The sequence below is a fragment of the Sebastes umbrosus genome, chromosome 7, assembly GCF_015220745.1.
Source record: "Sebastes umbrosus isolate fSebUmb1 chromosome 7, fSebUmb1.pri, whole genome shotgun sequence".
NCBI classification, from domain to species: domain Eukaryota; kingdom Metazoa; phylum Chordata; class Actinopteri; order Perciformes; family Sebastidae; genus Sebastes; species Sebastes umbrosus.
Window position 1 is genome coordinate 2,939,311 of NC_051275.1, and position 27,200 is coordinate 2,966,510.

Sequence of the window (27,200 nt, forward strand, 5' to 3'; positions counted from 1 at the left end):
CACAGAATGAGCTACACATACAAATGGAGGATCTACATGTAGGTGTACAGAATAAACTCAAATGCAGGTGAAAAACTAATTGCGAGCTGGATTGAAATGTAACGTTTCATTGCCTGAATAATTCATCAGAAGACGCTGCACAGTGTCAGCAGCGGAGTCACTCGGGAATGCTTGCTTCGCAGGTGAATGCATTTTTCTTCACTCCAGCTAAATAATGAAATGACTTCTTTCCCATTCAAAGCTTGCTTTCAAGCTCAAAAAGATTAGCCTTTGATCTTAAATATATATTCATTTTTTTTTGTAAATGTTGTTGACTTGTTCTTGTCTTAATATTTCGGAGCGTAACGACTGTGGAGATGTAACCTTTTGACTGGTCGGAAATTGCCGTCGGGAATAAAAAAAGATGTTAAGCACAAGATAGTGTCAACCCAAATAAAGAGTAAGTAAGAGTTATTAAATATGTATTAAGGTTGTTTCTGCTGTGGTGAATACTGGTGCCATATGGTGAGTAAGATATTCAGTCCCCCCCCCCACTCCCACGATGCATTCAAATCTAACTTATTCTGCGGTGTGCACTTAATGTTTGCTCGATTTGTCATTAGTCAGATGCAGCCCGGTGACGTTCATCTCAGCTTGACCACCTTGTGTGCATCTCAGCTGTGTGATCACACGCAGACTTCCTCAGGAGCTGAATTCGATGCAGGCAGCGTGTGGGCGTTGGCTTTCTGAGACAAAGACACTAATGAAAGCTGACAAGCACCAGGAAGCCTGCGGGGAGCAGAAAGCACCGGGCAGAGAACCATAAGCTACATTCAAGTTTGCACTGTTTCCTACTCTAGACATCCACCTTGAAGACCTCGCTCCTCCTCGCTCTGCTGGCTACAAAAGGCTCAGGGCAGCTTAAGGCGAGATTTAAGGGGGATAGCGAGGAGAAAACATAACTAATCCTTAAACTGAGAAGAGTAATCTGTGAGGGGAAGATTTACAACAAAGAAAATGACTTTTACAATGCACTCACAAAAGAAGTGACCTTTCTATTAGGATTTTTTTGTGACAGCGAGGCAGTTTTTTTTAGGCTGCAGATAATCAGAGTTAAGACATCCGTCAGTTAGAAGAAACACTCTCTCTGTCATGCATGTGAGAGAAAGTGAAGTGTCGCGTCCCCCCGGAAGCGTTTGGATTAAAGAGCTGCCACATGACCACACAGCCCCACTCGTGGAAAACAATGTGAAGTGTTTGAGCTGATCCTCGGTGCTCTCATTGATTTCTGTTGATCACAATCTTATTTGGCAATTTAAATGCTAATGATACTTTTAATTGCAAGACGGGATAAATGTGATTTGATCTTTAGGAGGCAATTACTTTCATGCTTTGTCTCGCTCCGATCTTTTCAAAAGGCGGACAACAATTACCCTGCAGAGCTCAGCTCCCACTCCCCTCCCCCCTTTTCTCACAAGAGAAGAAAGAACAAAACAAGAATAAAACAAAATGACTTCTGTTTTTGTTCTTTGACAAGTTTATCAAAAAAATTATTTCTGTTGTTGGAGGAGGGTTTTGTCTTTAGAACACTTAACTTTACAATTATACACACACGGCCAGTTTCCCAACCTTGTTCAACACCTCAGGCATTGATACTAGATTACATACACTGCTATACAAAAGAACATGAAAATAAAGGTGACTGTTATAGACAGTTGCACTGCATGTATAACATTCTGTACAGAGAAACCAAGCACCATTTTCACTCATAAAACAACAACAGTGAATGATTCGATTTCACACCCAGTACAGTAAGTCCATGTTGAATGACTCAGAAAGACAAAGGAAGACAATCCTACTTTGGTTACAGCTTAAAGCTAGAAGGTGTCCAACAATGAGTTACCATTTATCACATTTTTAAAAGGTCTCCACCATAGAAATAGAATAGGAGTAGAACGGACAATGAACTGTTTGCCGTGGTCATATCACTAGTTCTAAAGAAAATGGCGATTGTTGTTGTTTACATGCACAAAATATTCTGTTTTTGACCTTATTCTGAAAAAGATAATATTCCTATAAGCTGTTTACATAGCTAATGAAAATGAATATTCCACTAATATACCCATTTAGCCTGCACGCAGCCGTGCTATACTTCGATTAACTGGGGGTGGACTTGTTTGACCGTGCAAAGACAGCCTCCCTCTTTCATTCCTTCAACCACCTTCTTGAAAATGTCGACATTGTGATATTTGCACATATAAAAAAAAAAAAACCTTCAGTCAAAGTCTTTCATAATGTTTAAAAGTAGGTGTGTTTCTCTTCCATTTCTTTTGGACATACATCTCTGCAAACTGTCTGGCTAGTTGGTTTGTGTACAACGCACAGAGCTGGCCGTGAACAGGCAAGGGGCCGTGTGTCACAAACTGCCGTAAAAAACCCAACTGAGACGCATATTCTGAACGTGCTACATGTACAATGAATGCTCCTAAAACCTGAATAATATCGGCATATCCCACATGTCTTAATCAGAAAATGCTCCATTCTGAATAAGGCTTAATTTGGAATATTCAAACAGAATATGCTGTTTATATGACCCATATTAAATTGCGGAATATTGTCATATTCGAAATATTAGTGTAGATGGAATGTAGTGCATGTTAAAGGTCCCATATCGTGCTCATTTTCAGGTTCGTACTTGTATGTTGTGTTTCTACTAGAACATGTTTACATGCTGTAATGTTAAAAAAAAACTTTATTTTCCTCATACTGTCTGCTTGAATATGCCTGTATTTACCCTCTGTCTGAAACGCTCCGTTTTAGTGCAATAAACAGAATTGCAACAGAATTGCGTTGCCTGGCAACAGTTTGGGTCCATGTTTACTTCCTGTCAGCTGATGTCATTAACATCCACTGCAACCAGGAATAAACTGTGACACATTTAGTATGTTTATGTTTAAAACCGTATAATGGTCTAAATATTGTATATTTGTGACATCACAAATGGACAGATATCCTAACGGCTTGTTTCAAATGCACAATTTCTGAATATGTGCTGTGTGTGTTTCTCAATATATTGAGCGCTTCGATACTTTCACAGTATTTATAAAGCACTTAAACCTGCTTTATAATATAAAAGACATGAAAATCTTACTTTTTACAATATAGGACCTTTAACGTAGTCAGTGTTGCTCCGCCGTTAAGCCGATGTTCTGACAAATAGAGCTACAGCTCAGAATGACCTACCAACAAAATGTGTTCAGTGTGTTTCAGATAGGGATGCACCAGTACTGATACTGGATTGGATATCGGCCCGATACCGATAAAAATAGCTGGATTGGATATCGGCGACAATGGGGCCGATCTATTCAATTTTATGTTTTCATACTATCTACATTATATACTGGAATTTTAATTCCTGTTTAGGTTTTGACCAATTTGTTGCTGCATTTAAAAGGTTAACACTTGAATTGTAATTTCCACTGAATTGTTAGTGTACCAATTAACATTTTAATAATGAGGAACCATTAAATACATTTCTATCTATGTATTTATTGGTCACATTTTGCTTTACAAACTTAGGAAAGTAATGTTTAAGTCAAGCCTGGCGTTGCCTTACACACAACAGAATGATCCTAGTCACTTCCACACAGTGAGGCATAGAGCTTATTAATTAAACTCTGGCATCGGATCGGTACTCGGTATCGGCCGATACCCAAAGCCCAGGTATCGCTATCGATATCGGAACTGAAAAAGTCAGATTGGTGCATCCCTAGTTTCAGAAGGAAAAATATTATTTACTCCGATAATCGTACCCACATTTATAAAGGTAGTAGGCCATTCTGATAGATTTCCTATGGTCAGTGTATCTTTTGGTCACGCGTACTCGACGCAGACGCTGTCGTGTTGCACCACGCGCCCGCATGAGTGAGTCCCGGTGAATACGCGACTTGCGGCAAGTCGGTTTAATACAGAAGTAGCCCGCTACGTTCTTTGCAACAGTACACATAAAAATGGCTCCTGCTCTGACCATTCTGCTGAATTGATTTGAATAGGAAATTTCCATTTTACTCTTATTCAATTTCTATGGTCTCCACACAGCAATGGTGAAAAGCACTGGTGACCGGTTTATAAATCAAAAGGTACACAAGTACAAAAAATATCTCTACTAATCACTTCTCCCAGTGTCATCGTTCAAATTGTGTTACTAAAAAAGACATCTATTTTTTTACAACATCCCATTTCTTCACTTTGACTTCACTGGAGAGTCTATCAGTAATTTCAAGTGTCCTCCAAAATCACAACGGTGCTACATTTCAGTCCTGGGGAAACCATTTCCAGCCTCTAAGGTGGAAGAATTTGTACCTACGTTGAGAAAGCAGAGTTGATGTTGTTTGGTGACAATAACATCCAGCTCATAATGCATCATCCTTTTTAACATTCTGCATGTGATTCTTTTTCAGATATTGTAGTAAATATGTCCAGGAAGCTGGCATCAAAGTGATTTACACCAGCGATGGATCTGCAACTGTGTCAACACCAGCTGCGCGTCAGGAAAAACCAACGAGTGAATTCATTTTTGCAGGGGGAACGGCGCCACGATTGGCAGCGCTTTTCGGGCGTTTTGGAGGTCATACATCACGCTCGGGCAAAAGACAGAGCGATGAACACATTATTGTGAGAACACCGCTTTTTTGACAATGCCCATCTATTTTGATAATCAGTCGACTATTGTGCCAGTGCAGCCTCTGAAGGGGCCAGTGATTTATTAGGATTGACCAATTTCGAGTCACATCGTGTGCTGCTTTGTGAGGGCAAACAGAGGCGTGACTGGCGGTGCAGTCAGGCATGTTATCAAATGCCCAGGCTTGATTAACGGCTCATCAACATGCAGAATTAAACAGTCTGGCTAAATGCTTCCCCTTTGCCCTGACATCAGACACTCATATAAAACTATGAATCTCTCGCAGTGGTTCTGTGCATTCAAATAAACCCCCAACACATTCAACTTCTCACATGATTAGACATTTCAAAAACAGTTTTCTTTGTAAGACACTGAACATGTATGATGACATGCCACAGGACACCGATATTCACCTGGACAATTAAAGCTTTAAATCACTACGTTAAGTATTTTACATGCCGAGCTACAAGTAGAAGACAATAACAACAGTTCCACAGCACTGACACGACCAGAACTCTTGTCATGCATATTTGAGGACAATCATGCACACAAAAGGAGGGGGGGAAAGAGCAAGAGGCGGAGGGAGGGGAGATTGCACAATGTGGTGTGTTAACAAAGACATTATCAGTGAGTTTTAGCTTATGTAAAACAAAGCCTCTGTAAGCTTACAGATTTGCCTCTGATTAACAATTTGATATGTGCTCTATGTTCAATCTCGACTAAAAAAAGTGTTCTGTTCTGTCCAAGCTCCCCCCCGATCTGATAAACTCCAAATGGAGCTGTATATTTTATCTTGAGACTTTTAATTAAGTTTGATTTATCTTGGCACTGTTTTTCACCGAGTTTAATTTCATTCAAAGTTGTTTATTGAGGTTTTTGTTTTTGTCACGCACCAAATAGAGACGTTTGAATTTCACTTCAAACGTCTCAAGTTGTTGTCAAAAAGAAAAATAGAAATTTCCTTAAACTTCTTCAGATGTCAAGTCCGGTGTGAATGTCTAGTAAGCGATCGTGTCGATGAATGCGTTTTTTGCGCTCACAATGGCGTGCTCAAGTATGTCACTTGCAGGCCACCATTACATGCAGGCAACAGAATAGAGGATCCAGGAGGACAGGGTTCGGCGGGGGATAGACTGGGGTCAGGTGCCTCTACTTTCCTTGTGGGGGACTCTGGCTTCTCTGGAGCCTGTGTCACACAACTATCAGCCACAGCAGCAACAGCAATGCTGAGGGAGGGGAGCGGGAAACAGAGAGCAGTTACTTTGGCATCAGAGTAAGAAAGCAAGATAGATTAGCAGGGAGGGAGAAAGAGACAGAAAGCAATGGGAGAGGTAAGAGTCTGTGCGCTTCATTTGTCTTAAAAAGCATTGGTGAGAGGGAGAAGCGGCACGCTATCTGGGGTTCTCCGCGGGGCTCGGCCGTGGACTCCAGCGCCGCCCGAGACGAGCAGCAGGAGGAGTCGCGGGAGGGCAAAAAAACCTGGCAGAGCGTCCCGTCGACGCTTGATGTTAGCATCACTGCTTTGAATATCAAATCAATTACAAGATTCTGGAGGGGGGACCTCTAAAATAAGCATTATAATCTCATCATGTGAGTTGATTAAAGGCTCATGTGCACCCTCAGCCAGATCCTGCACACCCCCAACCCTCAGTTGTTTTGGTAACATTCCCAGGGAGGAAGATAGCCAACCCCTGCACACAGCAACATCATTCCCATGGGGATGTGGTTTGCATCAGTGTAGCCAAGAGCATTATGGAAACCCTGGCAACCAGGTGTTTATAACAATTAGCAATATTTAACTTGAATGCTTGTTTCCTTCTTTGTTGAAAACAGATTTCTTACACGTCTTCCCAGACAGATGGCAGAGGCTTTTATCACCTTTGGAATAGCACGTGAAGATATTTTAGATTCACAATGCTGTGTTACTTGTTGTTCTCTCAGCTGCATCCTCTGCAACTTCTGTTTCCCCCTCTGCGTACGGGCAGCAGCTGGCGATGTTCAAAATTGTCACGGCCCCTGGTTTGCAGGTAGAACAAAATTACCTGGTTGGCTGGAGGAGGGGGCAGCACGAGTAAATGAAGTCGGTCCTTAAATCTATCTTTAACAGCAGTCTGACTGGCTTAATTGATGCAACGGAAGAAGGAGTCCTATTTATTTTAAAATACATTCGATTTAAATGACCTACAAACGTTGCTTTAATTACCACCCCAGCATAAGATTTGATAGATTAATATTTGAATCATATTTGCGTCATTTGTCCATGCTGAACTGAATGGGATTTTAGGCTTCAATGTTTCCAAACCCAATCATCAGATCTTTGATCCGCTAGTTTTCTCCAAATCGTTCTCACTCCTGTCAAATACGGCCTTTTGGTAAACAGCCCTCGTCATCAGAAACTGACGCTCGGAGGCACCTTTTAACGAACCGGGCTTTCAACTGACTCCAATGTTAACCCACCCACCGCGTTATTCAACGGTTGGAGCAAGTGACGTAGTATTAAAGGTCCCATATCGTGCTCATTTTCAGGTTCATACTTGTATTTTGTGTTTCTACTAGAACGTGTTTACATGCTGTAATGTTAAAAAAAAACGTTATTTTCCTCGTACTGTCTGTCAGAATATACCTGTATGTACCCTCTGTCTGAAACGCTCCGTTTTAGTGCATTTCAATGGAATTGCAACAGAATTGCGTTGCTAGGCAACAGTTTGGGGCCATGTTTACTTCCTGTCAGCTGATGTTATTTACATACACTGCAACAGGAAACAAACTGGGACACATTTAGAATGTTTACGTTTAAAACCGTTTAATGGTCTAAATATTGTATATTTGTGACATCACAAATGGACAGAAATCCTAACAGCTTGATTCAAACGCTCAATTTCTGAATGTTTCTGTGTGTATTTCTTCGTACAGTATATTCAGTATTTTGATAGTTTAACAATATTTATATATCACTTAAACCTGCTTTGTAATGTAAAAGACCTGAAAATCTCACTTTTTACAATATGGGACCTTTAATGGCGTGAGAATCTGCTAAGGGTGGGAACAAGGGATGTATGGGTTCAAAAAACACAAGACTTTCAACCAGGATACTGGTGTTTGTGCCCCGTGTGAAACTAAGGGTGTTTTCCGTATTAGGTGCGATTTAGATTTATACCGTACCCGAGAACGATTGCCCCCCCCCCCCCCCCCCTCTCAGCTTTCACATTAGTAAAGTTGTTCTGTACCTGAGTACACTTACGTCATCATCCACGTGTATTTGTTTATGTTAAGATCAGCTGTTCTAGCGGAGGAGCATCATAAATCACTTCATTCAAACTTGACAGAAACAAAAAAAATCACCAAAACCATCGTCATTATTCTTTCCAACAATCACCGACTCTGGTTTGGTTGAAATAAACTCTTATTTCACCGAGTTTGATGTGAAAATAGGCCGACTCTACACGTTGTCTCCCCCCCCCACCCCGTCTCTCTCTCTGCCCGCTGAGCAGCTGAGCGGAGGCAGACCATTAAACTAATGCCTTCCTGCTTTATCACACATGGCCATACAGTTCAGAGGATGCGATCGGTGCATGCTGCGCGTATATACAGATCTCATAGGAGACCGCCGGCGTTGAAAAACGCTTGCCCTTTCACAACTACTCGTTGAATGCTAACGTTACTCGCATTAAATAGCGGTCCACTTCCGTGTTTTGGTACGGTTGGCTTTCACACCTGATGCGAACCGTACCCGAGTACACGTGAACCGTACTTCAGAGCACCTTTTCAAGTGGACTCGTGTACGGATCGACGAACCGTGCCCGATTACGGTGCAGAGCATGCACACTTATCAACTGGACTTTGGGGTCCAGTGTACTCGGATCCGGGACCGGGTCCCTGATGTGAAAGCACCCTAAAAGCAACGATGACTTATTTTGTCACGTCAGTCTTTAGTCACGTAACTCGCCAGTATCGTCAACCACAACCGTCCTTACCTTACATTGCTTAAACCTAACTTAATTTGAAGTTTATTTTGAACGGACACTATGCATGTAACAAGCGTATATTGATACGCCGTCCTCGCTCTTTCCAAAAGTAACGCAATAGAGGATACGCTGTGGGTCGATGTCCGATGCCGAGGGGCACTGACCAAGCGGCGCTATTTGACGAGTTGGGAGTGAGAATGTCGGTTTCTCCAAATAACTTTTATTAACAGGTCGTCCTCTGGACCTACTGCTTATTCAAGAATCTCCTGGAGAACCTCCTTCACTTCCTGATGATACCGTAACAAATAATCCAACAGAGGTGAAGCCTTTCCCCAAGAAAGAGACTGCAGCAAATGCTCCTGCAATCAGTCCTGATTAAAACAATAGTGTTTTAATGGGAAATGGGCTCACTACAGCCCACATTACAATCAAGCAGCTACTTAATAAGTTCTGCTTCAATGATAATCATCGATTGTACCTGCGATAGTAAACGAAAATAAACTTGCCTTTTAAGAGTCTGGGTTATTTTTCATAAGATGAGCTATAGGAAAGGACACTATCGACTCTCAGAATGAGTGACAGCGACATGTCTGCCGCGTGTCCTTCTGTCTCTGAACGCATTAACTCTCCCAAAAAAGTGTTTTGTCCTTTTCAAAGTGTTTCTCTCTCCCCGTGGGCCGACTGTAGTGCACCTAATCTTACCACCTGTCCAGCCCCCCCTTCAATATTCTCTGGCAGAGGCTCGGTACTCACAGGTCATTATCTGTCTCAGTGCGGGTCTTCTGCTGCCGCCGATGGACCATGAAAACAGTAACGGCCACGCCAACGATGAGCCCGATGGCAACGACACCTCCAAGAATCCCGATAACACCACCTGGGGGACCCTGCGGCATCGGCTTCTCTGCAGACAAAGAGGGGAAATAACAGTGTCAGGGATAGGTGCTCTTTGAGTAATTGATGCTGTCGGGTGGAACTTGCAGTGAGGACAAAGAAACACTAATGTTACATCTGAATGACACGTTGTTTTTCCACGTCAATGGCAGGAAAACTTTTTGCAAAAAAGCACAAATATTCTGGGCTTCAGCAATTGTAATTTCAAAATGAAAGCAGCAATGCATACAAAAGAAGAAGAAGAAGAAAAAAAGTGTAAAAGGAAAAATCTTTACAAGAGCCATTTGACACGGTTATTTGTCAGACTTGAGGCTCTCTGTCATAAAACACATCCGAACGCTATTTTTGTAGACATATTTCAGGTCGAGGCCATTGTCCTGCTCAGCCTGGCTCTGCATGAATACCACACAGTTGTGGTCACTCAGCCGCCGCTGCATTTCTAATGTGCACTCCGTCGATTGTTCAAAAGGGGCCTAAATTGGCTGGGATTTGACAGCGAACCCAAATGCACTCTTAAGAGCACGACAGAGCCATTATATTTTAAAAGTCCTTGCCAGCAGGGGGTAATGAATGCAAAATGTATTTCCAGCATTGCAGAGAGAGAATGTGTGCGGTTGCCAAAGTAAAACAGTTTACCTAATTCTGTTGAGAGCAAAACATGGAAAAGTTAGTCTACGACTGTCAGCTCAAATGACATGACGGTCTAACCCGGTAAACATTTCACATTGTTGGTGTTGCCCTCATTGCTCCACGCTCAATATTCCAGTCACCGCTCTGTTGATAAAGCCAAGGCTATTAACTTTAAAAACAGGCACAGGGATAGCAGTGGGAAGATAAACAGCAACAGTATCCAACATGCCTTCTGTAACCTTCATCTTCTTCTAAATACTAATAAAACAAAATGCATGGTCTTCAAGCTCACCTCAAAATCTCCTCCCTGGATGAGTCAGTACTCACATTTGTAAATTCCTATAAATAACTGGGTATGAGCAAGAATTGGTTTTCTATACCGTAATAAAACATCTTTTATCCACTCTGCAAAGCACACCTTGATTAAGATGACAGTTCTGGAAAAACCTGGATTATGGCGATTGAAACCTGCAGTAGGCAGAATATTTTTGGCATCATTGGTCAAAAAATCCATAATAACCTTTCAGCATATTGTAATTCAAGTGTTCTGAGAGACTTCTGCACCTCCTATGGTTCTGTTTTCAAGCTTTAGAAAATCTAGCCCATGACGGGAGACTTTGGCCAATCACAGGTCATTTCAGAGAGAGAGCGTTCCTATTGGCTGTTCATTCAACGGAGGCAGCTGTCAATCACTCGCAAACTCCGATCAAACGGTCAAACTAGGCAGCGCTGATCAAATATGAATTAATATTCTGTTACTGTAATGCCTATTTCTCTCCTCAAATGTTTTCAGAAACACCTCTAAGTGAACTGTTTAGCTGTAAAATGAGAAAGGTTGCTCTGGCTGGTGGCTGGCTCCAATTCTACCCACTGCTGCTTTAATCTACAGATTTGCCTCCAAAAATCTTCTCAATAAACTGGACGTCATCTACCATACTGCCATTTGCTTTGTCACTGGTGCCCCTCTCATCACTGTAACCTGCATTCTCTAGTCAACTGACCATCACTCCATACCAGGCGTCAGATCTACAGTTCATTTCTAAAACTATCATTGGCAAAACCAACCTCCATATCTCCGCTCAGTAATCAATATCTCTAACAGTAACCGCAATTTACGTTCTAACAAATTCATCAGTATGGTCATTCCAAAAGTCAGCACCTCCTCTGGTCGTCACTCATTCCAGTCTGCCGCTCCTAGTGACTGGAATGAGTTGCAAAAGATGCTAAAACTCTCATTACGTTACCCTCCTTTAAAGGTCCCATATTGTAAAAAGTGAGATTTTCATGTATTTTATATTATAAATCAGGTTTAAGTGCCATATAAATACTGCTATTAAAGTATCAAACACTCAATCCATAGAGAAATACACACAGCCCGTATTCAGAAACTGAGCATTTAAAACAAGCCGTCAGGATTTCTGTCCATTTGTGATGTCACAAATCCACAATATATAGACCATTTCACAGTTTTAAACGTAAACATACTGAATTTGTCCCAGTTTATTTCCTGTTGCAGTGTATGTCAATGACATCAGCTGACAGGAAGTAAACATGGACCCAAGCTGTTGGCTAGCAACGCAATTCTGTTGAAATGCACTAAAACGGAGCGTTTCAGACAGAGGGTAAATGCAGGTATATTCAGGCAGACAGTGTGAGGAAAATTAAGTTTTTTTTTTAACATTACAGCATGTAAACATGTTCTAGTAGAAACACAAAATACAAGTATAAACCTGAAAATGAGCACAATATGGGACCTTTAAGAGCCGCACTGGGCTGTGATCATCTGCAGCCTGCGTAGGATTGTTTTAGCTCGATACATTGCAGGAAGTGGGACACACTTTGAAATCGTTGCCACTTCTTTACTGCTGATTTTACGCCTTTTACATTTCAGCAATGAATCATCCTGTATGAGATCAGAATACGTCAAACTGTAATTCATCTGTTGTCACGTATACATAAAAAGCTACATTACTGTAGGGGGGTCCCATGTGAACCTCCTCTACTGCGTCCCAACTGATGTCAGGTATTACTAAAATAGGACAATGTCTTTTCAGAAGCATAATGGAGCTTTTTTTCTGAAGGCAAACAGCCCTGGCATCTGTTTTTCTTCGATGAGAGCGGTTAAAGCTGTCCTTTTTAAGACAGGCCAGGGACCAATCAATGGCTGTGAGCCTGTTGTGATGGGGACACTGCAAATTCTCCCCATCTTCCACTTTGAAAAGGAAAGCCTATCTCCTGCCCTCATGATGTCTCCATTATTATCTGGCCGTCCCTCCCGGTAGTGACTGGACAAGGCCTCGCTCCCAGGGGGCCTCTTCTCAACAGCCCCTGCCTGCTTGCTTGATTCACTGCCCATAATGACGGATACACAGAGGACTACTTCACACAATAGCAAGCCACGTTACTCCACCTTGTACCCAACACCTCAAAGTCAGCGCGCACATATCGTGTCCATCAGGTTGTCGTGTCACGCTGCTGCTTTAATTTGTCTGTCTCCTGGTACTTAAAAGTCACATCATGTCAAATCTGCACACCAAACGAAAGTAAATAGGTTTTTCTTGTGAGCGCATACACTTCTTTCTTGTGATTCATTTCAATGAAAAAGGCTGCGGAGTAGCTTTGAAGAGCGGGCGTGAATGTGATCTTGCCGTAGCATGGCAACAGATAAGCCAGAACTCCTACTGTTGTCTCATCGCGCTACATAGTGAAAGCCAGTGGGCTGAATTTCATGGCCCTAATGCAAATGCCAGACACAATAGTCTGTTGTATAACACTAACACACAGAGGAGTGGACTGGATCAGAATGCAATTTCCCTGTTGTGGAGCCTTAGGCACTGTGCACACAGGATTTGGACTGTCACCTCCTTCATAAAGGTAGGGGTGAGCCATCTGGCGCGCGGTCTGACTGCTTTGTCTGCTTCTTATATTCCTGGAGAATCATCAAAAATTAAAGCTTTCATATTCAGAACACGAGTTGTACATTAAGGCATCCTTATCTTAACCAATGTTCACACGAATGAACTGTTTTGGCAAAATGTTTCAGCAAAATGTTTCTGGCGCCGGTGTGGACGGTGTAGCAAAATGCACCGATGATGCTGAGCTGGGATCATTTTATCACAAAAGCAAGAGCTATACCCACATAATCTCTGTAAACACATTCTGCATTCATAGGCAGGATAATATTGTTTGTAGTCCGAGGATTGACCAATCACGTTCAAGCAGGCTTTGGTTGAATGCAGGTGAGCAGTCTGTGTGGAGAGCGAAAGAGGCGGAACGCATGGGCCGAAATGCAATCTAGGATCCCGCCGGATAACAATGATTTAGCTTTTTATTGGTTTAAGATCAGTTTGTAAACTGGCCACTTGTGAAACAATCCGGTTGTACACGTCGTCCCTCAACTCCAACTCCAGTCTTGCGTCTCAGGTTGCTTACTGGACTGTAAAAAATGAGCAGTGCACGAAAAAAGGAAGTCTTGGCCCTGATATCCTCTGGCTACACTGGAACCCCAGAAATATAGCCCCCTGACCCCAGAGGGTAAACCGTCGTCAGACCGATAGCCGACGGGTTCTGAGATTGCCCTCTACAGACGCCAAGCAGGGCTGGCTCTAGGCCTTTTGGTGCCCTGGGCGAAATTGGGATTTGTAGCCCCCCCGGCTGTAGGGTTACCCCAGAACCCTAACCCTAGCCCCATAAACCGTAACGCACATCAGACATCACAATGGTTTTAAGACTAAAATTAAGAGGATCGCAGGTTTTCTGTTTGGAGTTTACATGTTCTCCCCGTGTTAGCGTGGGTTTTCTCTCTGCCGGTTGGGTTAATTGTTAACTCTAAATGTCCTGTAGGTGTGAATGTGAGACTGAATGGTTGTCTGTCTCTATGTGTTAGTCCTGTGATAGTCTGGTGACCTGTCCGGGGTGTACCCCGCCTTCGCCCTGTCAGCTGGGATCGGCTCCAGTCCCCCCTCCCCCCTCCCCAGTTACAATAAATAACTGTATTTATTACAGTATAAATAAACAATTTGTCCCTGATATTGTTGGCTTAAAAGTGTTTAGTCAGTTTCAATACAAAGAGAGTTACAGGGGTGAAAAGCGAATTTCTTTCTTTCTTTATTTATCTGTTAATTTGTTACCTCAATTCAGAAAATCAGGAATGGTGCCCACTGGCATTTTTTTTTTTTTTTTTTTAGAGGGCGACCAGCACCCCCCAGAAGGTGGCGCCCGAGGCGATTGCCTATATGGCCTATGCCTTAAGCCGGCCCTGAAGCCAAGCCCTTCTACAGTATGTGCAGCCAACCCGACACCTTCAAATTCAATCATTCCAAGTAAGATAGTACAACTGTACCAGGTAACTGGTGCCTGATGATGTTACAGCAGGGAATGCATTTCCAAGGACATGGATTGCTGAGAACTTGGAAAACAAGGTGGTAGGAGCTCAATTATATTCAATAAAAAAAATCCAGTTCTTAACATTGCATCTAAACCCAGAGTTATTTTAAAAAATAAACCATTTTTCTTTGATGGAGTGAACCCGAGGTTCCTGCCTAAACCACTCAAGGACAGGAGCCATTGAAGAATGTGAAGACAAGCGTGGAATTTGGAGTTCAGCTGTCCAGATGCCACAAGAGTTGAGGAAAAAATTAAGCGAGCTGGTGAGCATGACAGTCAAATGAGTCACTGACAAATATTTATGCCTGACCTTGGATAATACTCAGCCCCTGTACTGTGGCTCTAATCTTTTTGCAGAGACACACATTTCTGTTGTGTTAGTATTCTCTGATGCCAGTGACTTAGTCCTGTGAAAGTAATCGTTTGGAAATTCCCCCACGCTGCACACAACAGGCAGTATGCTACATGAAGAGGGCTTTCCTTTGTCCTTGTTGTAGAATCAACAGTAATAGGCATGAGCTACTGAATGCAGCATGTCTCTGCTTCATGCTTTCACAACCACCAACAGTGCCAATACCAACACCAACACCATCATTACCTACACCTTCAGCATGAAAACAGAAGAAAAATTAAGACCACGCTGTTCACAGGAAGAGGAAACTTTGTCTCTCGACTCACTAGAAGGTGTAAAACATTTCAATTTGTTAAAACAATAAACTACAACTTTCATATAATGAATACTGGAAACACCCCAGGTGTACTGTATGTAGTAATTATACATACAATAGTGGAGACCTGGAATGGTAGTAGCACCTTTTTGTTTTAGCATCAGTAACTCAGGTTACATCCGCACTAATTTGTTTTAAAAGGCATAACTTTTGCTACGTTTATGCCTGGTGTCAACACTGTTCCACACTAGACGCTTGAAAACGCTGCATACCCCGTTTTCGTTTCAAAGGTCCAATATTGTAAAAATACGATTTTCATGTCTTTTATATCATAAAGCAGGTTTAAGTGCTTTATAAATACTGTGAAAGTATCGAAGCTCTCAATATACAGATAAATACACACAGCCCGTATTCAGAAATTGTGCGTTTGAAACAAGCCGTTAGGATTTTTGACCATTTGTGATGTCACAAATATACAATATTTAGACCATTACACGGTTTTAAATGTAAACATTTTAAAAGTTTCCCAGTTTATTTCCTGTTGCAGTGTATGTAAATGAAGGAAGTAAACATGGACCCAAACTGTTGCCTAGCAACGCAATTCCGTTGCAATTCTGTTGAAATGGACTAAAACGGAGTGTTTCAGAGGGTAAATACAGGTATATTCAGGCAGACAGTATGAGGAAAATAAAGGGTTATTTTAACATTAAATCATGTAAACATGTTCTAGTAGAAACACAAAATACAAGTATGGACCTGAAAATGAGCACGATATGGGACCTTTGATTCTGAAACGGCCCTAAAACACTTGTCTGGACGGAGGTCATTTTCATTTTAAAACAAAAAGGTATTAGTGTGGATGTAGCCTCAGTGGTTGTTCATGCTGGATCTCTCAAACTTTTACACACGGTACCCGTATTTGCGTATTACAAATAGAACTCACTTGGACGTCTACTACACAATCAAACATGTCAGTTAATGTCAAATGCAAAGATTTGCATAGTTGTTACTACCTACCCCATAGGGATGGTTGTAACAATGAAAGGTAATTTGTTGAAATAAGATCCACGCTATCCAATTTATGCAAGAATTGATACAAATATTGATACCATTTTTTACTTTCTTACCTGAAAATCTTTTTTTTGGGGACGTAAAATCCATAATGTTGCTCACAGAGACATGCCACTTCTCATATGAGCTCAAAAAATGGGAGTGTACGATATTGATGACATCACCACAGGTCTTCTCTGATTGGTCAAAACTGACAGTGTTACAGCTAACACTCCCCGGTCTCCCCTGTACCTAAATGTTAGGGGACAGAATGCTCTTTTACAGTGGCAATTATAGTTGGAAAAATGGTGGAGCAACAACTACTTTGTACATGTAAATAATTTGCTGGGTCCCACACCGGTATGTGCTCAGTCAGATTATGTTTTAAACTGTTCTCCTCACCTTGCTTTTAATGTAAATTACTCATCACCCAGTTTGTATGCACCGTCAGTTTGGGTAACGTTAGCTATTTTTGCCCAATTTGACCACGTTGTCCTGCTGCTTTCATGTTTAATAATCCTCTGAAAAAGATGCTTGAGATCCTAAAAGTCTGTTCTTGGCAAGGTACCATCATCTCCGAATAACACACAAGACTCTTTTCTGACAAGCTAGCTGTTAGCCATTCACCAATAAATCTGCTGATTTTCAGGTTTGCTTTATAACAATCTCCACTCATAATATCCTGTGGCTGGTGGGATGTGTTTAATCTCAAGTTTTTCTCCCCAATGGCAGACTTTCAAATGAATGGAACAGCAGTCAGCACCATGTGGCATCAAAATTTGTGCAACAGCTACAAAATAAATATCAAATTTGTGCAACACTTTCATTATCAAAGGCTTTGGGCCTGTGCATTGTTGTTTTCCCACACTCCAGGCACTTGACTTTGCAAGTGTGGGTCTCTGGAGCCAAGTACATTTAAAACACCATTTTAGAACTCAGACTCTGACCTTGAATTGTAGAATAATGATAAGTAACAGCAGCAACCAAGGATTTTGATGTCAGGCATTAATCCATAATTATATTCATTTATAAATAACTTAGAAGGCTACCACTAAAACAACACTTTTCTCTGCTGCCAGCAGGTGGGGCTTTGTCGTTGCCCATTAAAACAATAAACCACAGCTTTCAATGAAACACCAGATCTGTAGAAATTTTACATATAGGATTGCCAAATGTTAAGATTGTCCAGGAAACATCTCCTGTTCCATACGAATCTAGAAGGTCACTCGGAGAGCATAGACCTCTGCCAAGGTCTATCCGCTCCAAAATGTAATGGATTCTTCCTTGGCTCATGCTACACCATTCCACCAAGTTTCATGAAAATCGGGCGAGTAGTTTTCCTGTAATTTTGCTGACAAACAGAAAAACAAACCAAACCGAAAACATAACCTCGTTGGCGGAGGTAATGCTGTTTTTCTGTCCACGAAAGCAGTAACTGCAGATTGTTTTGAATATGAACTGTATAAAGTGCTCCAGGGATGACATATTTTTGTATGCCAACCAGGAAGTTAGCATCGCCCTGGGTTCCCTCGACCAAAACCCGATGGGAATTTCCCATCGGGTTTTGGATTATTGCAGAAAATAATCTCTGTGGCAAACATTTATGATACTTACACTTTTTGTTCAGCAAGATAATCTCCACAAATGAACACCACTTTTTATGATTTTTGAAATGTAAATGCAATCGCCATATGTAAAAAGCTAACGTTAGGCTATAAACGAACTATACCACAGTATCATGAGCGCGAGCATACACAACGAGGCTGTAAAGGCGGATGAGTCGGCGTGATGATGTTTAGTAGTCTCATTTAGCCACTCGTTAGCAACTGCCTTTTTTAAGACACATAAAGGCTTCAAAATTCACGAGTGGGGTAGTTATTGATGTATTTTATGTCGTAGAACAAACTGTTAAATTTCTTAAGCTAAGTTAACCACACACCTTATTTCAGGCCTCTAACCAAACTAAAAACCCATTTAAAAAACCCATTGCATACTTCTACAACACTACCATTCAGAAGCAATAATGCAAAATGTGGTACTTTTGTACTTGTATGTGATACGTAAGTACATATTTAAATGCAGGACTCGCCTGTAATAGAGTATTTCTACGTTACTGCTTCTGAAAGCTAAATGTAAAGATTTGGCCCACTAGTGGGCCCAGAAACATACAAACTACCATAACTAACATAAAAAAAGACAAACAGCCCAGGAAATTCCTTAGAAAGCACTTCTCCCACCACTGACAAGAAGGCCAAACAAAGGTATAAATTCACGGAGAGCATTGTCTAATATTCAAATCGAAACATGAGCTCTTATCATAAAGGTGTCACCAAAATCAAGAAACTTATAGAATACCTCTAAAGTGTAAGACCCTTTGACCTCCTTTGATTTTTCACCAGTGGAAAACCTGCATAAAATCTGACCAAACTCTATCGAGTAAAGGTTGTTGTTCAAATATGTCTTGTAGCTGCCACTAAAAGATTGCTATTGATTTTCAATAAGTGTAATGCACCCATCCATGCGGTGGCTCCCTCTGTGCTGTCAGTCCACCACGGTGGCACATTTGAGCTGACGGAACTTGACCTTGGCTCTTTTGTGGCTGCAGGTCCCTCCGTGGTGGTGGCGGCAATCTTCAGTCTTGTCACATCTGCTCCCCAGAGTTCATCGAGCTGCGCCAGATGTATGAGCGATTGTTGTTTTTCTCTGCACCGCAGCGCATCCAAACATAGAACACAGTCACAGGCCTGCACACAGTCCTCCGTCAGCTTTGATAGCCTTTGTGGCATTACGTTTAAGGCAGCTGGTAGCCCACGGAGAATCGCATTTCCCTGACAATCCACCAAGAAGGCGTCATTGGCTGAGTGCAACTTCCACCCAGCAGGTTCTTCTGTTTGCTGCAGAGTTCAGACGTTCAGCCAGCCAGAGGTCTCATGGGATTCTGGGGGATACAGCGAATAAGTGCCCTGCATGTGATTATTACTTATTCATTCCTCAGGCAGAGCCCACAGATTTATATGCACGCTCCCAACAGGGGGGCGGTTACTACTTAGAGAAGATCTGGCAACATTTTTATGGAGCGAATGCAACTGATCATCTGAAGCTGTGGCCTGAAAATTGATTACTTCCTCACTGCTGCTGCTTGTGGCCCTTTTCTAAGCAAATGTGACCTACATGCAGAGTGACACGGTGATTCGGCGTCTGGACCGTCCAAATGTGTGAAAACAGTGTAATCTCGAGCGCCAGCTGTACTCAATAGCCAAAACATGTGGGCTCTAGTGTTACCAGTCTCCCATAGAACACGTTAGTCACACATACCGGAGCAGGAGGGGTTCAGGTGAGGGGGCCAAAGGGTGAGCGGTCTCCAGCTGGAGCGGGCTTTGCCCACTCCGAATCCAATCTGTCACAGAATGCAGCAATGCAGGATTTAAATGGAAGCAGTTTTTTTTTTTTTTTCAGCAGATCGCTGCCATGTACCTGCTGAGGCTTGGTGCAGTTCATCAAACACTGGCACGGGGAAGACAATTCGCAGCTTAATGATGTCTTCAAATGTACAGTCAGCCCTGGCAATCTGACAGAAGACAGTAAAAAAGGAAGAGTAGGCTATATAGAAAGCGTGAAACTATAAGGTATCACACTGGCGGTATTAAGAGGACATTTGCGTATCGGCGCTTTGTAGAAATGTTCCAGTTATAAGTCTGATCATATTCCAAGAATGGATGTGGCTCCTGCCGCGTCTCCCTCTCTCCCATCAGAAATTGTAATTGCTATCTTCTCCACGGGGGCTGTAATACTTTCCAGCAATGCTGGGGAGTTTTCAAGTGGACAGATTGAGAGTCTGGCTACTAACCCACGCCAGCTCCACCCCACCAATGCCAGTCTGAGATGGCCACCTGTTCCAAAGACCACAGCGACTGTGTTTTTTTCCAGCTCGGCATCGCATAGGCAGCCAGTCGACCAGCAGAGTGAAACAGTCAAGGTGTCTGGTTGCTTTTATCTCTCTATTCATGAGTTGTGCAGCTACCTTATGTGGAAGTAAATGCCCAGGCTGTTAGTAATTTATCTGGAGGAGATTTTTTTCTATCCTTTTTCCACATTGGGTAAATGCTGCAGGCCCCAATAAAGAGAAAGAAATGTGGTTTAATGGAGTTCATAAATCTGTATTTCATGCTGCCAACTCCAAGCGGCACATGCTGTTTCGTCTCCCTCTCACATCCCGTCCTCCCCAAGTTGGTAATCTTGTTAAAGTTCAATGTTTCCAGAGCTGTCTCCTCTGGGAGCCGGGGGTTCCTGAAGTCGTCCTACGTTTTCTGCCCTCTGGAGAGGTCCGCATCCGATCCCACCTATAGATTCACGCTGATGGTCTGTCTCCGCACCACCTCTCAGACCCCGATGTGTCAGAGCGGAGAGAGAGGGGCCGGAGGCAATGGGAGCAGGGGGATTGTGATGGTCTGTGATTGCTGTTCTATATCACTCCGCAGAGGGCAGCACTTCATTAAACACAAATTGTTAACACATGGGGTGTGTTTATTAAGATGAAACCAAGCCCATTATGAAGTTAACTGTCTGGGGCCTGCTGGGCCACCATTGGAAACACCTGAGGCCGGAGTAGAACAGAATAGTAGTTTTTTTATTTTGTTTAAGCATATTTGTCTTTGTGTTTAATTTGTATTATTATTTTCTCAGACAGACAGTTAAAGTGCCAGTAGTCTGAATATGTTTTGCATCATTGGGCAAAAATTCCATAATGACCTTTCAGCATATTGTAATTCAAGTAAACTAGACTTCTGCACCTCCTCCTGGCTCTGTTTTCAGGCTTTAAAAAATCTACTTTGGCCAGTCACAGGTCATTTCAGAGAGAGAGAGAGAGAGTGTTCCTATTGGCTGTTCATTCAATGGAGGCAGCTGTCAATCACTCGCAAACTCCCATTACACGGTCAAACTAGGCAGCGCTGATGAAATTATTAATTAATATTCTGTTACTGTAATGCCTATTTCTGATGTAAAATATTTTCTGAAACATCTTGTAGTGTACTGTTTAGCTGTAAAATGAGAAAGTTTGCTTCGGCTGGTGGGCGGTGCTTGGTATTTCCTCAACTGATCTCAACATGCCGCCTGGGTCACAAACATTTTTTTAATTTTTCAGCTAAACACTACAAGATGTTTCTGAAAACATTTTATGCGAGAAATAGGCATTACAGTAACAGAATATTGATTCATATTTGATTCGTTTGTGAGTGATTGACATTGTCTGTGAAATCTTGCAGACACCATCAGGAGCACTGGAGGACAGAGAGGCATATGATATTTTTCCAGATTACCTGTCTCATGTACTACTGCCAGGATATAGTGGCCGTTTCATAAAAATAACTTTTTTTGATCATATTTGCTCCAATCTTGCCTACTGCTGCTTTAAGGACCAAATCTAGAGTAATGGATGGATGTCACTGTTTGGCTGAATAAATACCTCCTGAGCCATTCTGTCTCACTTCATAGCCTCTCCTGTGTCAACATTTTGTGACTCAATGCCACGTTAAGGCAATCTGGGGAAGTATCACGAGCCTTCAATAATAAAACCCCCCCCCCAAAAAAACACTTAGCATGTTTCCACACATAAACGGAAGGACACTCAACCTCAGCAAGGCTGGCTGGAGATCTCCACGTGACCACGCAGGCATCAGCTGGAGGTGTCTGGTGCACCGCTGAGTCCGGCGGGGTAGATGGAGCGACGACAAGCGGCACCAAAGCCCCCTGTCAATGAATATGAGATTGCAGGCTGCCAAGCTGATCCTGATGCTGTCATGAGGTATTACCTCCTGCGACAGCCTAAATAACAACAGTTCTAATTAAAGAATGATTGGAATGGGTGGGCCACTGCCTCCTAATGGGGGAATAAACCGCAACATCGCTCCAGGAAGTGAATTGCACTCATTTATTAACTTCAGGAAGCCGGTAGCTCCTGTCAAGATGTAATAGCTTACTTTAAAAAGAGGCTACATAACTTTCCATCCATTCTGCCCACTGGCCCGTTCACTCCAGCACTTTAATTAGAAAACATATACTAGTATCATGTCCAGTGGGATGCTATTTTTCTGTTTTATGACGGGGGAGATTTGAAGTGCACGGTAACTCTGCTGCCGTTTCTTCTGCCGTGCATCACCACTAATCTGAAAACTAGCTTATAAAAAGAGCTGGCCGTGCAGCGTTGGTGATAGGGCTCCCAGTCTGCTTTAGCAGGCACTCTCTCGCTCTCGAGCCCTTTCATGCCCCAGCTGAACTCCTCTATGTGTTGAATGTTAATTTAACGGCTGCTCCCAGCTCTAAACTAGAGGGAGCGCGGTGCTTATACAGATCTGTACCCCTCGTCTGCACCTCGTCCTCCCTCTTCTACCTTCTCCTCTGTGTAAGCAAAATTACTTCTCAGTGTCTCTCCCTGGCAAGCGCCACGAGGTCACGGCTGTAATTTCCTTTGCCTGGTTAAAAGCTGACAGAGTAACGGACCCAGTCAGTCTGGATGTGTTCGAGAGCAGGTTTTCAATTTAGCAACACTTTGGACTGGTGAGTCTGCAGATCCCATCCCAAAGGCCGGCCCCTTTTACTGCCCCCGCCGCTAAGCAAGTGTGTCATCTCAAGGACCGTACACACTCAAATGTAGAAATAACCTCTGTGGAGCTGAGTATTAGATCTGAAATGCAATATATTTACATTCCTGGACTGGACTGCTTGTGTTCTCTGTGGGAAATTGGCATTGCTTCAGTTTATACACACAGGCAGGCCGCTGGATTCAAGCACAAGAATGTGAATTCCCTCTGCAATAAGTACCTCTCTCCTGGCTGACATTGTGATTTTAGATTTCCCTACACTGAGTCTTTGTTGCAGCTCATCAGCTATGCTGTTTATTATTTGCTTTTGTGCTATAGCATAGACTGTATATATATAAAGATGGATGATGTGTCTCCACTTCCTCTCACTGTGCAAAAGTGAAGCCAACATATCCCAGTTATGGGAGCTGCCATCTTGAGATTCTGACGTCGTTTCGAGTCAGAGTCTGCTCGGTAGTGATGGGGCAGCTGGAGCAATGGTATCAAGGTTCCGCCCACACACCCACCCCAGCCAATCACAAGTCAAGCACAGCCGCAGCTTGCTAGCAAGAGACATCTAGCTGCTACGTTAGCACTACGGTAGCTGTTTGACTAGAAAGACACAAAAACTAACCATAATATCTCTATAAGTACATTTATGATCAAATTGACACGTGTTCCATTACAGAGACTCGTGACGGTTATGGAAAGTTAAAGTTACATCTCGTCTCTCGTACAATTCCCAAGCCTCTGACTACTTCACTCAGAGCAGCTGTCAATCACAGCTGTCAATCATGACGTCTCACCCCTTTTTTATAGCATCATATAACTCATTAAAACCAAACGTATCAGACAAATTAACAGCGTGATAAGAACTACCTAAAATGACAGATAACATCTTTAGAGAAAGTGTATTATACATGTACTTTGACTTTTAGTTTGGTCCATGACCTATCTGCTAACATGGAGGGGCGGGATTTATGACCTATACTGCAGACAGCCAACCGGGGGGCAATCCAGATGTTTTTACTTTCTTTTTTGGGGAGCCGTCATGTCGTCCATCTTTATATATACAGTCTTTGTGCTATAGGGAGTGAGATTCATGGAGCATTCTGGGGCGGCGCCGCCATTCTTGGAGGGGTAGCGTATGTAGCTACGGTAGCTAGCATTATTTGTCATCGGTCTATTCATTTATCATCTGTCAATCTTTCAACATCAGAAATGTATAAAATACGCGCAAAAGACAAATATCCATATAAAGACAAGCTCACAAAGGCAAAGGGGCTATATATTACAACATTTAAATTAGTCAGCCTAATGATATTGGGCTATACAAATTAGGAGGACCTTGACAGCTTGCCACACATTACGGTCACTGATGTATTCTGCTGTTAGTGAACACCTGTCAGCAATTCAAAATCGGAGGCCCATGTACAATTTACAAACGGATGTGTACAAGACCCTCAGATTTGCAAGCCAAATGCCAACTGCACACTGGACAAAGATAAGTTAGCTAACTGAATGCTAACAAAACGTCAGCTAATCCCACATAATTAATCTACCGGTATCTTGCAAAATGTAACCCATAACGTTAGCCTAACTTTGTGTCTGACTGTATACTATATATACTACGTTTCATGTTTTGAATCTTATTCACTGTGTAGTGTTTTGGGTCAGTTTAACAGTTCTTTTAAAGGTCCCATATTATAAAAAAGTGAGATTTTCATGTTTTTTTTTTATTATATAGCAGGTTTAAGTCCTATTTAAATACTGTGAAAGTATCGAAACGCTCAATCCACAGGGAAATACACACAGTCCGTATTCAAAAACTGTGCGTCTGAAAAAAGCCGTTTGGATTTCTGTCCATTTGTGATGTCACAAATATACAATATTTAGACCCTTTACACAGATTTAAATGTAAACAGTCTAAATGTGTCCCAGTTTATTTCCTGTTGCAGTGTATGTAAATGACATCAGCTGACAGGAAGTAAACATGGACCCAAGCTGTTGCTTAGCAACGTAATTCTGTTGCAATTTCGTCACAATTCCGTCGAAATGCACTAAAACAGAGCGTTTCAGACAGAGGATAAATACAGGTATATTCAGGCCGACAGTATGAGGAAAATAAAGTTTTTTTTGAACATTACAGCATGTAAACATGTTCTAGTAGAAACATAAAATACAAGTATGAACCTAAAAATGAGCACAATATGGGACCTTTAAACTGCCAGTGGTTGGCCCTCTTACCTTCCAAAAATGGCTGACTTTTTGTTGATGACATCACATTCCCTTTCCCTATATGCATTTTTTTTTTTAGAGCTTTTTGGATTTACCAATCTGTTAACCCAATTAACAAGGAACACATGGCACTAACAAACACTGAGACTACCTGTAAATCACAGCTTCATTAAGAATGGTATCCGCTCTCCTATAATGGTGTGAAGACATCTACACTATTTTCAGATTCAGTCATGACAGTTTGCTCTGTGAGATTCCACATATGAAGCCTCCCTGTATCTCTGAGGGTTTGACATTTTCACTTTCAGGATACGATAAGGTCAATTGAATAAAGTGTATTATTTGCATATGGCCACTCTAGCCAAGAATACTGAAAATCTAGAAATTGCTAAAATAAGCTACGACTCAGTAAAAAAAAATATATATATATATATTTATTTGTTACACTGTGGAAATCTGAGGTATGATGTTCAGTATATTCTATCTGGACATCAAATAATGAATCTCTTGTTGAAGATTATATTCTAATAACATCTGGGGTGATTAAGAACACTTTATCATACAGCTGGCACTCTTTATAACACGGATAGCAGGGTTGTTGTCATCTACACAGAAACATAAAGTTAACTAGTTCATCATTCAAAATCATTAACCAAATCTTTATTAGAAATCACCTAAATGATGTGATTGATCAAAGTGTGTCGCGCAATATGTTTGAAACAGGCATCTCAATGCGTCAACCTTGTTTCCAGGTATAATTCTGATGGTGAAATTCCATTATATTCCATATAACAGAAGCTAGTTAGCAGTCTGAGTCTGTGTTTGGTATTTTTAGATTCATCGTATTCTAAGGGCTGATAATGATTGTAGCCAAAGGTGAAAATGAATTCTCACTACAGTATGCCATATTTAATTCAAAATATAATTTGTCTGTCAAAAACACTTTCATTTTCTCACCTTAAAGCTGTTAATTACTGTTGTTATTTTTGGTACTATTCCATCTGCACCACTGTATATGCCATATGTAATGTAACATAACTGCTTCAAGAGAAATCAACCCAAGTTAGGGTTGGTGAAGAGAACATCCAACACTCTAAATGTCCTCCAAAATAAGACACTAAATGTCATCCATAATTAACTATTGGATTGATTAATGCAAACAATCTGCAACCTCCCAACAAAACAACGTCCTAAGGACATGACCTTTTCCTATATTTTAAGAAAATGAAACAAAACAGACAAAGCTCCTTGGAGAAACACACTCAAGAGATGACCATCTCAGAGATAACCATCTTGTCTGTCCTCATCAGTTTAGAGCAGAGACAAAAGTAAACAAACATGTCCTCCAACATGGCAAGACTGTTCACACTTTTCCAAGTTTGGTTTGGAAGTTAGAAAATCTTTAAAAATATGACAATCTTTGGACTTGAATACATAAAAAGTATTATGTAACTGTGAACCATTCATGTTTTCTTGAAATGATGTCTTTCCCGAGCCAGACGGATGTCTCATCTCCAATTTAGGAACAAAAACAGCATCTTCACAAAAACTCATAAAGGCTCTGGAAACAGCACAAGAAGTGAAGTGCAGCACATTTCCTAAAATGATTCATTGGCCGACTGTTATCTAACATATTAATGATGTTGTACTAGAGCTCTTACTTCACCCCATTTATATTTTTTTGATATAAATTTAAATGATCTGTTATCAGTTCAGAAGCTCTAGTAATTAAATGTAGATTGGTGGTTTCACTGCTGGTTAGCTAGCCATTTAACACAAACATGGTTAACTTAATTGAGACAGAGTCGTACTGCTTTGGAGTCACGATTAGAGCTTAAGACAAAATAGTTACTGCGTCTGATTAGACTAATGTGGAAACAAATCTACAGACTGCTTAGAGGACATAGAATAACTTTAGATAAACTGTACAGATCAAGACAAACACCACAACAGGCTACATATCAGGTCGACAATGTCATCCACAATATCACAATACTCTAATTACTATTTTTAGAATATCTCTGGAATGCTATGGTCTAGACACTCATGTTGATTAAATGCCCCGTGCTTTGTCACCTTTGTAGCTTTCCAACGAGGGCTCGGGTGTGATACGGTGTCCCTTTCAGAAAATTTG

The 27,200-nt window shown here is 41.7% G+C and overlaps 1 protein-coding gene across 3 annotated transcripts in view; it reads right to left on the bottom strand.

The window, feature by feature from the left end:
- Window positions 1-27,200, bottom strand: part of nectin1b (nectin cell adhesion molecule 1b) — a 241,540-nt gene that overhangs the window by 62,544 nt on the left and 151,796 nt on the right. For 2 of the 3 annotated variants that reach the window (XM_037776019.1, XM_037776021.1), the window contains exon 6: window positions 9,379-9,526. In XM_037776019.1, the coding sequence (XP_037631947.1) occupies window positions 9,379-9,526 (148 nt within the window). Of the gene's footprint in view, window positions 1-5,646; window positions 5,887-9,378; window positions 9,527-27,200 lie in introns of those variants that run through there. The other variant, XM_037776022.1, reaches the window with a different exon arrangement.